General features: G+C 37.0%; 1 protein-coding gene across 1 annotated transcript in view; it reads right to left on the bottom strand.

The window, feature by feature from the left end:
- The window catches only part of MYO1B (myosin IB), a gene marked incomplete at its 5' end in the record, with an annotated part of 100,237 nt that overhangs the window by 10,461 nt on the left and 74,993 nt on the right, over nt 1–14,783 (bottom strand). Inside the window, 9 exons of the mRNA XM_082484504.1 lie at nt 2,166–2,272; nt 3,180–3,314; nt 3,725–3,799; nt 6,959–7,045; nt 9,761–9,847; nt 10,137–10,223; nt 11,091–11,159; nt 13,244–13,393; nt 13,833–13,926. Coding sequence (XP_082340630.1) covers nt 2,166–2,272; nt 3,180–3,314; nt 3,725–3,799; nt 6,959–7,045; nt 9,761–9,847; nt 10,137–10,223; nt 11,091–11,159; nt 13,244–13,393; nt 13,833–13,926 — 891 coding nt within the window. The remainder of the gene's footprint in view (nt 1–2,165; nt 2,273–3,179; nt 3,315–3,724; nt 3,800–6,958; nt 7,046–9,760; nt 9,848–10,136; nt 10,224–11,090; nt 11,160–13,243; nt 13,394–13,832; nt 13,927–14,783) is intronic.

Here is a 14,783-nt window from a genome sequence, read left to right on the forward strand (position 1 = left end):
CAGACAAGAACTTGCCTTCAAGATCTGCTATTGTTTGTTAAATGTGTAACAGCTCTTCGTCAAGACTTGTTGTGCTTGCAAATCACCCCTTCTTTACCCACCTCAGGGTTATACAGTAAGAGCTTCGCTATCAGTTCAGAATTGGTGAATACAGTTGCCGCTTGCTTTGTTTGGAAGTCACTTTAACTAATCACTTTGATTAAATTACAGTCAAAGTACTAAATGCAAAGCTTTGCCAAGACTAGAACCCAAGAGGAACCAATATATTATGTGGAATAGTGCTACCTTTATAATTGCATCTCTGTCACACAGGGAGATGGAAGAGAAAAGGAAGGGTACTGGTATTTTAGTAATCACAATAAGTCCCTCTCTGTTCTTAAATAACTATATTATACGGAGAAAATTAGCCACATCCTATGAATTATTATCATACTAACTAATCAGAAACTTTATACAATAATTTCCTCCACCCTTAGGCCAATAAAAAAAAATCCAACAGGAGCTAATCAGCTCTGAATAAAAGGGAAAAAGAGATGGAAACGTTTCTAAATGAGTGCAGGGTGGGGAAAGCATTCTAACTTTCTACCATGTTGGAGCTTTGGGGTTTTTTGTTTTTATTAATTAGCATTATGAAACCATAGTCACCAAAACCAGCAGATTCCCTGTGGACTTTGTCCCTAATCAAACGATGACGACTTACAAGCTAAAACTGAAATTAATCAAGTTACGCCCTATCACATATACCACACAAGAATGTCTTGAATAAAAGTAACTCATATATATATTTTGCTGTATAATATTTCATTGTTCAGTCTTGGCATAAAAAGTACCAAAGCAGGGATATAAATAAAATTCCTTCCTACCCAAGAAGCTCTACACTGATCAGATGGATACTGACTCAAAGCAAAAAAACCTACTTGCTCCTAGAAAAGACCAAAGGCAGCATGTTTCTCTTTTCCCAGCAGTATAAAAAGACATCCCAAAGCAAATAAGGAATAAAACACAAGCTAACATACACAGCCATTAAATAAGTGATCTACTGAAGGGAAGAAAGAGAAACATATACTGAGCCCTTTACAGGAAAAAAGGAAATGGCTCAATAAAAAATGAAACAAAACAAAACCAATAAAACAAACAACCAAGCAGAGCTTGTCCATGCATGGAACTGCCCTCATCAACTCTTGCAGATTCCTGTTCCACCCTCTACTGAACCTTGCTTCTCGCTTTACTGTGCCTTGTTCCTGCTCAGCTCAAACTACTGCTTCTAAAAGAAAACTCTTCTGGGATAGACAAGACCTTTGTTTCCAAGAAAACCACAATTTTGAAGCTCAGATTCACTGAAAAAGTTCAATTCAACTTCTTTCAAGAACATCAGATCTCTATTTTGCAGTTTTATTGCATGCACAAAACCCCAAAAGCATTCCTTAAGCAAAATCAGATATCACTGCACTTTATTAAGTAACGTTAGCTCTGCAGACAGCAATGACAAGAATTTACCAGTTTTTAAGAACTCAATCATCTGAAAAACCAAAACAATTTATATGCAGAGATTTCACGTTTAAGTCCTCTCCAATTATTAAAAAAAAAAAAAAGTTCTAAAATGGAAATTAACTTTTAAGCACTTTTTTATTTTTTTAAGTATCCTTTCAAAAAAATATATACCAATGTATCTAACTCTTAAATTAGCCAGTCTTCACATTAGGGCATTATGCTGAACGTACTAAGTTTGAAAACAGGAGAGCTCCCTGGCGCACCTCATCTGGGAGTGACATTGTCACCTGCTGCCTTTCAGTTCACTCTGCATTTATTGGTTGCAGGAACTAGCGTGATGGAAAATAGGGAAAAGGATGAGAGTTACTCCCTTCTACAAGTTCTCCAAACTTTTATGATGTGAACAGGTCATAGGGGATTAGAACAACAAAACATCATGGCTTCTGGGCAGAAGTGCTCAGCATCAACGGATTACTGGACTGCAACAACACCTAAGTTAGAAGCAAACTGAGGTCCATTTCCAGGATTGTAAAGTAAAATGATGGAGGGACATTGTCAAACAAGGAAAATGCACTTTCCCACTTCAGATAAAATTAAGATCTTACTTAGTTTCCTAAATCTATGTAAAGATATTGAATTTATTGTACACTAAAAGCAGCAGAATAAGTCATTACCTGGCTGGATATAAAGCCTTCTTGTCCTTGAAAAGTTCACTTGCTTCCAGTTTTTCTTCATATATAAGCTTCTGCTGATCTGTGAACTGGTCTCTGTACTTTTTACACTAGAACACATGATATATTAAACCAAAAAATTATCCTTCCAAATCTGATTTGAAGCAGCAGCACCACAGACTAATGTGTGCTTATTGCTCAAGATGCACATTCTTTGTATGCTTCTTAAGTGAGTCAGCTCCATCCTACGTGCCACTGTAGCACAGTAACAAACAGCAGAGGTGCAGAGGTGTTTTTCTCCTCGCTCATTCTAGATACTTCTGAATTACACCAAACCCAATCTCTAAAACATATCATTTAAGCATGCTGCATTTGAACACCAGCTTAATCTATCAGATACCAGTCACCGGGAGACTCTGCTAAAAAGGTTCACAGAAACATACATAGTTCCAGGATTGCGGAAGTTTATGTAAACAGACAGAAAGAACAAGACATAGCTGAGAGGATGAATTTTGCAGAAAGAAAAACCATTCCTTGACAATTCACAGAAACCATAGCCCACAAGATCAGTAAAACGTCTCATCAGCGCTTACAGATTCTCGCCCTTCTCTCCCTCCAAAGATCCAAAACAAATTTCAGCTAACCACAGTTCATAAGTAAAAAATTCCACCCGATATTTCCAATGTTGGTTTAAGAGCTAGTCCCAGTCCTGGCCATGGACACAAGTATTATAAGCTACCAATGAACAGGCAACGGGCATACTGCTTTACTATTAAGTTAAAAGCTGATGGCAGGAAGCAATCCTCTCTCCCTGGCCCCAGAAGGGAGTAGGCAGGAGAGTTATACCCCTTGCAGGCCAAAGACAATGATCAAAAGACACACTTCTTCTAAGAAATAAAATATCCCATCTGGAATGGGAAGAAATACATCCTAAAAATAGGCTCTTTATGAACAACACAAAACTACTGAAAATTGTAGGATGCAGTTCTGTACAGACTGGACCAGAATATGTCCTACCCTCCACAAATGGAAAATCCTCTTTAGTTCCTTGTGAGTTGAATCCAAGAAAAGGTAAGGTCTCACTGGCCAGTTTTTATCTATTGGTGATAAAGAAGGCATCTTATTCTTCATTTCCAGGAAGTATTTTTGCATCTGTGATGAAATTGAAGCAAGATGTTTTATTAATGTTCAGATACCAGAGTTATTGAAATAAGCAAGGAAAAGCAGATGCTCTGTGATTAAAAGCACAGTTACCAAACTGCAAGTCTCAGCTTTCATAAACCTGAACATGCATCTAAAGTCAGGTATATCTAGAAATGCAGATGTAGCTATTATCCAAATGTGGCTAATGCTTAGTTAGTACCACTCCCACACCTTCAAAACACTACAACTGTCCTTTTTTTACAATATCAGAATATTTAAGTTGTCAATTTCCCATATGCTTAGCTTGGACATTTCCTTAAAAAGACCATCAAGGCCATAATACAGCTGTTACTTTTGCTAGAAAACAAAAATTTAAAACACAGAAAATGTACAGGAGCTTTGTACGGATATATACATACAAGTCTCTGAAGGGTAAATTCATAAATTTTTCTCCCAGCATTGGCTCTGAAGAATTTCCTGTACTCTCTACGGACCTGAAAAGTGAAACAAGCCCTCAAAGTGAATACAAAGAATGAATTTGTTTGCACAGGTACTTTTTTTTTTTTATAAAGCTCTATGACAGGAAATACTAAAAAGCATACAAACATGCAAAGTGTTCCTGAAATAGGAACACTAACTGGGTACACTTAAAATATGTGAACCAGACCATGGACCAAGAGGTCAGAAAGTTACCTCGGATGACCTGAGTACAGTCATTTGCAAATTTAACAGAGAATTCTAAATGCTTTTGTCTGAAAAGGCAAGCTATTCAAATATTGTTGATTTCACAGCATGAGTCTTTTTTCATAGGCTTTTGCGTAAAGTTGGATTGAAAAAAGAGTGGTATAGTCAGTGATACATATTTTATTGTGTCTGAAGTGACACTGAACTGATGTTAATTACCTACTTAACTGACGAACTGTTTCCGATTTTTCTCCTTTAAGATTCTTAATACACAGTTTTCTCTGATAAAAAAGGGATTTTTTTTCCACAGCAGGCTTATGCATGAAAAAACTCTTTTAATACAAGCAGTCTTCCTTCCAGAAGGAAAATAAAATTTTGCTGCTTGATAAGAGCAGAGAATCAACACAAGGGTTGCTTAATGTCAGTAAGCTTGATAATTGCTCCTAAAATTTATTTTTAAAAATATATAAAAAAATCAAGTAGTCATCATTGAGAACCACTTTTGCAGGTGATACTGATTTTTTATACATCCTTGTAAATGCAACTTTCAGAGTACTTGTTTTACCCTTGGTATTTCTATCCGTGCTAATTAGCATAAAATCTAAATTCCCCCCCTCAGAAAACCCAATCTGAGAGAGCGCACAACCGGTTTGCAGTTTTATTTGAAGCCCATGCTCCCATCAAGTTAGCTGAAACACCCCCTAATTGGTTTTTTTTTTTTTTCCCCAAACTTTGGCACAGCCTGCACCACACCTGTTAAAAGTTTTGAGCAAAAACCAGGGAAAACATCGTGGCTTTGCATAATTTACCCCAGAGCAAATTTAGTGGTTTTAGCTAACTTGCTATGTGTTGCTGAGTTCACTGTAACCAGAAAATAAAGGGAAACCCATGGAGGAAAAACCTACATCAACTTATAAGAAAAAGCTCGCTTGGCTTACCCTGGCACACCTTCTGCCCCATACTGAGAGTCACGCATTTTAAGATAAACCAGCATTTTGAAAGCAAGAATCTGTCACCATTCTGGGATTAAAAAACCCCCACAGATAAATGGGGTTTGCTTAATTACACATTAAGATGCATCAACAAATCTGACAGCATTCAGCTGTCTTCATTCTATGCAAATACAGTATATAATTTTTTTTTCCTCACTTCATAAGAAAAATTATTAGAGTTCTTATTCACTGATTTTCTGTAAGGTTTAGCGCTTAATAATTAGTGTACATCCTTCATTTATTATTGAGGGATGGAAATTAACACACTCAAAGCCACTCCAACCACAATTATCCCAAATCTCACCATGTTCTCATAAACTCTCTTTAATGAAGTTGCCTTATATTATTCTTTGTGAGCTGCAAGGTGTGCAAATTAATTTGGAACAAAGGGACTAATATACACCCACACATCCCATTGGCGCTGCAGGGAAGCTGCAAAGCAAGCACTGAGAAATGCAAGCCATTCCAGAAAAGCCTAAATCTGGAAAGTACCACAAATGCTATTAAAATCTACTTATCATACAATCAAAAAAAAGACTCAAGAATTAATTGTTTAATCTTGATCACTTGTATCAACTTTAAATCTTCACCTCCATATGTCATGGGTAAAAATACTTTGCCATCAGACAAATGAGAATTGCCTGTGGTAACAGTGGTACATTGGAACTACAGCTTATGTTCTTATTCAGAAAAATCTGCGTGTTCCAGGTGAGACAGCATTGCTGCTTACACTATTTCAAAAATACATTGAAAAACCACACCACAGGCAGGCAGAAACATATTCCTGCTGTAATGTGCCTTAAAGGTTTTGGATTCATCAGTTTTCATTTAAATGACGCTGTTTGATATAAAACAGCCTCTGAGTTCTCACAAGGGACATATTCTCGTTTAAAAATCATAAAAACAGACCCACTTTGGCAGTAGTACCGTAAGTGTGATTCTGATCTGCAGAACAACTTCTTAAAATGGCTCCTTTGTATTTCCAGCTCTGGTTTCCATGCATGTATTGTAAGGGATTTTTTCATATACATTATATACATATTATATATAATTATATGTTTTGTAACTATTTTTCCCATTTCGTCATTGTTAGAATGAGAACATGACAGCTGGACTTTACTCTGCATTATCAAGAAATTGTTGCCTTTTAGACTTCTGTAGTCTGCAACATCCCTATTAGCAAAAGTGACCCCCAGCCAAACAAAACTGATTTAGATTTCCACAGTTCTTCGGAACTGCATCTGTAAAGCTATGTTTGAAAACTGTATGACATAAATCATTTGGGAACAGACCCGAAACACCTCAAGATGCCATTTTCATAGTCAATTTACAGAACAGAACTACATTTTTCCAGATTACAAGTGTGTTTTCTTTTGCCAACCAGTCCTTGAAAGCAAGGGACAAAACCTGGAAGACTCTTGTATGTCTCCGTTTTTCTGGGAATTCATGGCTGCCACAAGCCATAGGTAACTGCATGCAATGGCATGCCCTAAAAAGGCTTGCTGGAAGCGACAGGACATTATTATTAGCTTTACACCATGCCCTCGACACTTAGGTCAGGGGTCTAACCTGAGCAGCAGTGAGAGTCAAACAGCTCCATCCTACTTCCCATTCAAACAAGCAGAGGTTACAATAAGAAAATACACACTTGTAATCTTTCTGGGTAGGATCTTTGCCAACGTAGGTCAGGTTTTGAAGTTAACAACCATAATAGGGTCCCCTTAATCTAACATTTGTCTTTAACTTGAAAACTTGAATTCCTGATACGACAAAAAACGCTCGATGCCTAAATATTGCTGTAAATGAGGCGTTTTCAGCTGATGAATCGTGAAAGCCCATGACAAAATTAAGCAATGTAATTCCGTGTAAAAATCATCCCTACTAGTGAGCCCACGCAACTGCTTGTTTATTAAGTGTTAGTAAGATGCCACGCTTTATTGAGTTCACGTTGACAGACGGGAGTGTTTGAGAAAGTACCTTCAGTCCAAGCCAGTAAGCCCAAATGACTGCAACAGCATGCTTACGCCTAGCCTCCTCCTTCAAGCGTTTCAATTCCCTTCGAGCCTAAAAGGTTTAGATAGTGAACAAAAGAGACAGCCCGATGCAGGTAGCACAACGACCAGGAAAAGGCTTCTCCCAAACAGAACAGCCAACTTACAATCAAGATATGGAAAGATGAAAGAACAGCGTTTAACCTTTAAAACCCAGCATGTCTGTGAGAATCGGTATGAAGCCTTATAGGGAGGCAAAAAGCCTCCACTGTTGCTTAAGGGGCATGTACAGATAAGAATTTTGTCGTCCCCAGTATTCGCTATCAGTGTCTCCATCTTCTCTTTTGTGCAGACCTCGCAATCAGTGGTAAGTACCTCGTAACTTGATTCTAATGGAGAACTTTGCCTGCAGTTGCATGGTCAAAATGATGCGTATGAAAATCAAGACTTACTAAAATCTCACTGTCTAGTCATTTCTTCCACTGGCAAGTGCCTGGTCAGAACAGAATCAGCTCCGAAACTATGTATGTCATGATGAATTACCAGCACTGTACGGAGGGCTTTTGTTCTGGAGGTTATTTTTATGTTTTGATCTTGATGTACTTTAAAAAAAAAAAAAAATCTCCAGCCTGGTAAATTATGTCTGTCTTTCTGGAATGAAGGGATAAACTCCCCAAACCTAGTGCCTTCCTCACATACAAAGAGATAGGCACCTGCCTAATTTTATCAGCCACTCCCGTTTTAGGAAAGCAATTTGCAAAGTATTCTAAACACAAAGGAATGTGTGGGCAACTTAACAGAATCTCACATTTTCAGAGATACCAGTACATTTGTTATTCAGTTATCTGATGATAAAAGTCAAGTAAAACAAAGAGTTCCAGTATTATAGGATCAGGAGCTCTAGCGATATATTTGCAGTTGTCAAGTTACATGTTGTCAAACAGACTCGTGCAACAGCAGTTCCAGCCTGTGCCATTTACGCTTTTCTGATGTAGCTAGAAAGGTTAATTTGCATTAGATGTAGGCTCTCATAAAGAATATGTTTTCACTCATCTGCTTGGCATAAAAGCAGCTACTATACAGCACTGTAAAAACAAGGGCTCTGCAAAGCTAAGTATTAGTCTGTCTTGTGAAAAGGAAGGAAACTGAGTACTTGAGGTCTATAGCTTTTTTTTTTTTTTTTGGTAAAGCAAGTGATTGCCAAAGATAACTTTCAGAAGCTTTTTTTTTAAAATATTCCCCTGGGAAAAGATAAAACATCACACCAATAACAAGTTTTATCTTTTATCAGATATGGTAATTCTTTTTCTAATCTTCAATCAATTTAGATTATTATCTTTAGAGTTATATATATTATTATATTTAGATAATTTTATTTAAGGAATAAGGAGGCAATTTTACATGAAATTCCTGTGAGCGAATTGATAAAAATAACTACTAAAACATGCTAAAATTAACCAAATCTACTAAATATTTAAATGAGGAGCTCTAACACAGTTAACACTAATACATTGCTTTCTGGATGTGTCCTTCTTAATTCTAAAGAACATCTTAAAAACCTTTAAAAACTAGGAAAGTACATTAAACTTCTGCAGTATGGAGCAATTTCGAGGGTGAAAAGAACTCTGGTTAAAAATAAAATAAATTATCAATGTATTGCACTTAAACATAGAGGAAACTGTGTCTGTCAAATTGCATAGCTACCTAAATATCAAGCTAGAACTGAAAAGATGCAAAGTCTCTCAAGTATGAGGGAAATACTGTACATGTTTGTTTGGATTCCCAAGGCTGCCATTTCAGTAGAAATCTAATAGATTTATGTCAGAATAGCAAAGGTCAAACTCAGCATTATACTCCAGATGTAATTTGAGCAAATTTCTCCATCTAGCTGGCAAGGTGTTCTGACAACACCCTCCACCCCCCTCCAACCTAAATAATAACTGGAAGACGTTTTAAACTTAATGTGTTTACTGAATGTAGTTTTCAACTAAGTTACGAATTTATTAATTGAAACCACTAAATTTTTGACCTCTAGTGAACAGCATTTCAAATGTTCACATAACCCACAACTGCAGGCTGGGGATTAGCAAGAATCTTTCAGTGGGACTTTGCTTCTGAAAACAAACAGCTGATGCTGGAATTCCTGGGATTTTTCTAGGGCTGTAAGTTTAGAATTGCAAACTAACATCATTTTCTGCTAAAAGATCAGGTCATAAAACCATGCTTTAATTGTACTTACTGAAATTTTCTTAACTGGTTCAAATCACAGCCAGAGAATCAATTAAACCAAAACGTAGTAAAGCTTAATAGTGTTGGTTTGAACTTGTAAATTAAGACTGTCCAGGGTACAGCATATACAGCCCAGTGAAAATCTCTTAGTGGATCACTAATAGTGTCACTGAAAGCACTTGTCGGGGGGGGGAACACACCAAGAAACCCCAACCTTCTCTCCCCCCACAAACCATGCTTTGCATATTTACATGTAGTTAATGAGTTTCCTAATTTGAGAACACTATAGTCTAGTCATTTTTAATCTAGTCTAATGGCTTGTTAGTGCAAATCACTACTTGGTTGCCATGCAAAGAATTTCCTACTCTACAAAAAACTGACATACAGAATGTTGTCAGATTTATTAAGTGTGGCATGAATGGAAATGGAAGGAATCGATGATCATGCTCTATTATTTTGAAGTCAACTGTATTAGTCATTAATTCTCACTATTTACTACTGATTAAATGTTGATATTGTTGGGTAATGAAGGGGGGCATGTGATATGTGCATGAAGTACCTTATATCCAAGCCAGTAAGCCCAAATAACAGCAATAGCATGTTTATTTCTAGCCTCCTCCTTCAGCCGTCTCAGTTCCCTTCGTGCCTGTGATGCATTTGAAAATGGGATATAGAAAAGCTTAGGAAAGAAAAGGTTACTGCAAGTTCCCAATGGTGCAGGAAAGAAAGAAAGAAACCATTCACTACAAACAGCAAATATTAAAGCGTGTCCCAGCTTCCCAGACTGCACCAGCTAAAACATGTTAGCAGCAAAGAGAAACATAAAAATCAGTAGTTTAAGCCACTGAAAATATTCACAGATAACTTTACCCTGAAGGGCCTTCTTGATTCTATGTAGAGACAATTATGCGCACAATTTGTTGCCATTTTCTTACCTGGGTACCATGCCAATAAGCAGCAATTATTGTGGCAGCCTCATTACAACGCTTCTGATGCTTAAGTTCCCGAAGAAGTTTCCTAGCCTGTAAATGATTGAAGACATTACTTTATTCAAATAACTAACTATAATTTCTTAATTATTTTAAACTAAGGCACTGCAACCTGTAAATCTAGGCAAAACCAAAACACAATGCCTCCAAATCCCTAAGCAAATAGATCCATAAATGCTACGCAGCCTAACATTTGTTCTTCCAGGGAGGATTCTGTGCACAAGTGAGATCTTGGGACTGGCAGTTCAGGGGATCTTAGTTCAATTTTTAGTTTTCTCCCAGATTTGCAGCATCACCTGAGATATCTGTCTGTACAATGGCAACAATACTTTTCCTCCACACATTATGTCTTACCCACTTAAACTGCAGTAAAGAATAAATCACAAGTAAATCTCCTGGCTTTAGGTCACACTTAAGGCTGCTGTCACACCAGGCTTTTATCCATGGCAGTGCTACTGCAAAAGAGCATGTTCTCCAATGACAAACATAAAACTCAAGATGAGATGATGCTTTTACCCAGTTTTCTTCAAATAACACTTATGGGAAAAGACAGCACATCAGTAGTTAGCCTGAAAGGATATTTTTAACTAATTTGAACAAAATAATAAATATGAAGTGTTTATTAGGGGCAGAAGACACCTCAAGAATAACCCAGTAGTTTAACGTGGTCCCAGCCTTCCACTTGCACCGTTTGCAGGGATTTAGAGCCCAGGCTACAAGCAGATATCCCAAACTCACCTCTTCTACAGCAAACAAGAGTGTTTAACAACAGCTATGGCACAGCCAGAGCTCAATGGACAGAAGGTATGAAAGTCAGGAGGCTCAGTGCCCTTGAAATATGTTTTCTGACCTGCTCCTCTCCTCACCATGCAGATATAACCACAGTAACAGGAAACTCACCTTCCATCCTCTGATGTAGGACTGTACTATAATAGCCGAACTCTTTATCTTCTGATACTTCTTTTGTTGCTGTATTGGAAATAAATATGTGATGCTTAGAAGAGAATATTGCAACTGTAAAATATTCTATAATAAAACTTTCATTACTAACATTTGAAAACATGATTAAGGATACAAGCACTAAATGTAAAAAGTGAACAAATTTTGACCAAGCAGATCAGAGCGCAGATTCTGTGTTCAACTCGAGGGGAAACAATGCTGCATGGACAATGTCACTCTCTGTTTACAGAAACACTAAGTTCATGGTCAGCAGCACAAGAGTGACATGGATTAAATACTAACAGTAACAGCTTTATTTGTCTTTCCCACCAACAGAGTAGCATAAAAACTATCACAAATGCTCAGGTCTGTTGGCTAAGCTTTTTACCACCTTTATATAAGGCTTGTGCTGTTCCTATTACCCATAGTCCCTTTATAATACCAAATGCTGATGATAACTTAGGAATAGGAAAAAACCCCCATGGATTCCTGAATGACATGCTGGAATATTATCCAAGTATGCCAGTTTGAACAATAAACTTCCTGGACGGCTGAGCACTCTCCTTCTAAAAAGCTCAGTTCTTCAGTAGGCCAGTGGTCAGTATAACACTAAGCGAACAACAGTTGATAGATTTTGCAACATGGCTTTTAGACTTCACACTCAGCCCACTCAATTACAGTGAACATCTCTATGAGCGAGCTAGACAGAGTCCCCTCTAGGCCACATCAAGGGCACAATCATGCCATGACTGATGTCTGCCATGCCTTTGAAGGAACAGACAGACGAGTATCCTTAGCCAAGCCTCCAGGACAAGTTGTTGTCAAAAAGCTTTGTTCATGGAAGGGACACACATTCCTTATGAAACCTTTCAAATCACAGTGCCTAACAGTCATGTTGGGTTAGGAGAACAGGAAATATCTCTATCGCCACCAGTATGTAATTCTGAGCGTCTTGCTATGACTTCATCCTGCATTCAAAGACAATTCCTGCCATGTTTCACCAGTGAACCAATAAAGGGCTACAGTTAAGAAATTCACAATGATGTGAATTTGGTCACATATTTGTTTTCATTTCTTTATATTAAAAGTTGTGCTAATCTAGCTGTGGTAACTCCATTTTTAAATCATTAAGATTGTATGAAATCATAATGAAGCCATATGGGCACAATGCAATTCTGTAATGCTGCTGTTAGTAGGAATGGTGCATTCAATCACAGAAGTTGAGAGAAGAGTTTTTACAGTGAAAAAGCATTTATTGATACTTTTTTCCAAATTATCCATACTTCTCTCTAATTATCCAAACACTACTGGCTTTCAAGGTGATAAACAGAAGTGCCTGTCAACTGAAAAACAGCGACTGTCAATTCTGCAACTTGCAGTTTAAGAAGATGCTTTCTTTCCACATCACATATTTTATCAAGCTTCCCGATACGAACACAATAACAAAATGCAGCTGAGATGTTTAAGAATTGTTTTTAAACTTAAAAACACTAATCTTAAATCATATAAGTCAATGTTATTTACTAACTGATGAAAATACATGAGAGTCATATAACAGGACTGTTCAGTTCATGACACAGAATACCCAGTTTACAAACGGATCTGAAACAGTCTCAGAATTGTATTAATAACAACTACTGAACTACAAGTCTTATGAGCTATAATTAAAATAAATCCCTGGGATCCTCCCAAGCAGCATTCTTGAGCTTCAAATGCAAAGGTTCCAAATAAGGCAAAAATACAAAAAAGCCTTAGGAATGCCTGAATTCCATAGAGTTGCACATGTATATTACCGAACATTTTTTACACATTAACCATAGGTTTTGGGAGCACTCCCAGCTGGGCCACAAAATCCTGCTGTCCCAGCGCTACAAGGCTCTGGTGAGCTTTTGAATTATTTAAGCACAAAGTAAATACTTAATAGCAGTCTAAATTTTCTTTTAGTCACATTTTCAGTACTTAAATACTAGCATAAAACTGAATTCTTTCAACAGTTCTCCATACACATCAAGGAAAAATATCATATGAGGGTTATGTGAAATATCATATCAAGGTTATATGCAAAAACATATTAAACAAAAAGAACCCCCCATTTAGTAAGGATATTATCTTACTGCATATCTCCTGTACCAGGAAGCAATCACAATCTGGCTTTTTTTCATTAACAAGAAGCGTGTGCGGCACTTCCAACCTCTATAAATCTTCTCAATTAGAGTAGCCAAGTCTTCCAACCGCTGCTTTCTCAGATCTTCTAGTTTGAAGAGCTGGGTGTGGTGGTTTTAGGGTTTTGTTAGACGTTGGAAGAAAAATGGTAGGAGAGAAAAGACCAAAAAACCCATAAGCACAGCTATTATAAGAGAAATCTCTCCTTTATTCAAGTCCCCCTTCAGACCTTTTGGTTTATTCATCTTCAGAGCTGTGGGCAGATACCTCAACAGGGTTTGTGGCAAATACGTTGCCACAAGTCAGTGCATGAAAATGACATTAATTTCAGGCTCACAGCTATTGTAGTCTTGATTCACACCAATTTTAATGGGTCTAACATTAAAAAGTGCCCTTTTTAATGCTATATTCCACAGCAATATATCAAAGCACTGTACCTGGAGAAATCTGTAGTAACCAGCTAGTGAATTATGCAGTTTGTAACAGGCTATCCTCATGAAAGATGGCTTGATTTTGCAGGGGAAGACATTTTTCACTTACCGTTCTTGGGTTGCGGATGAATATCTTTGATCTACCAAATGAAAATTCTTCTTCTGGGATTTCCAATTCATTAAACAGTACCTCTACTCCAGCCCTAATAAGAAGTAAATGAGCTTAACAAACATGACCCCCAGCTCTAAGACTTCTTACTTTACATATTCACAGATTAATTTATGGAAAGTATATGAAAGCGTATTTTAAATTATTAAATAGTGCTTGACATAAGAAGATTGAAAACCTAACTCATTTACGCACTGGTTATTTAGCTAAAGGCAAGAATAATCACTGTAAAGATTCAGAAAAATTTGATGAAAAAAGAGCAATTTTTATTTAATATCATCAGCAATGTCCTCTTTTTTCTTCTTAAATCTATAACGATTTTACTTTTAAAAAAAAGGAAGGGCTCTCACAATAACGTCAAAATGTGAAACAAAGACTGACAAGTCTGACAAATGCTAATGCTCCACACTCCACCAACTGCATTTTATAAATGTCAACAGAAGAGAGGAATTGCACAGAACTTTGCGAGGTCTGTAACAATGCTATTGTTATCAATACCACACGTCCACAATTATCTTGATAACCTAAAGATTTAAATCGTAACTAAAGATATTAATCTATTATGAAAGAAAGTCAAATCATGCTATTGGTAGCCACGTGTAAAAAGAATTGAGAAGCTCATTTGCCTACCCAAGACTTCATCTGTAAAAATACAGGTGAATAATATGCAATTTAAAATTACATATTTAATACAATTGATTTGCAAGAGGTATTACCTCATAGTTGTTCACAAATTTTTATGTAGTTTTTTTCTTGAAAAGACAGAGGAAGATTTCCTGAATGTCTTCAAAGAAATAGGTGTTCCTACACTTTGAAAGTTGGTTATTAAAGACAAGCATCCTTCTGATCATTCCAGACCTCCTCCTTATTTTAATTCCACTCCAGTCACTC

This window comes from Vanellus vanellus (genome assembly GCF_965231255.1).
Source record: "Vanellus vanellus genome assembly, chromosome: 5".
NCBI classification, from domain to species: domain Eukaryota; kingdom Metazoa; phylum Chordata; class Aves; order Charadriiformes; family Charadriidae; genus Vanellus; species Vanellus vanellus.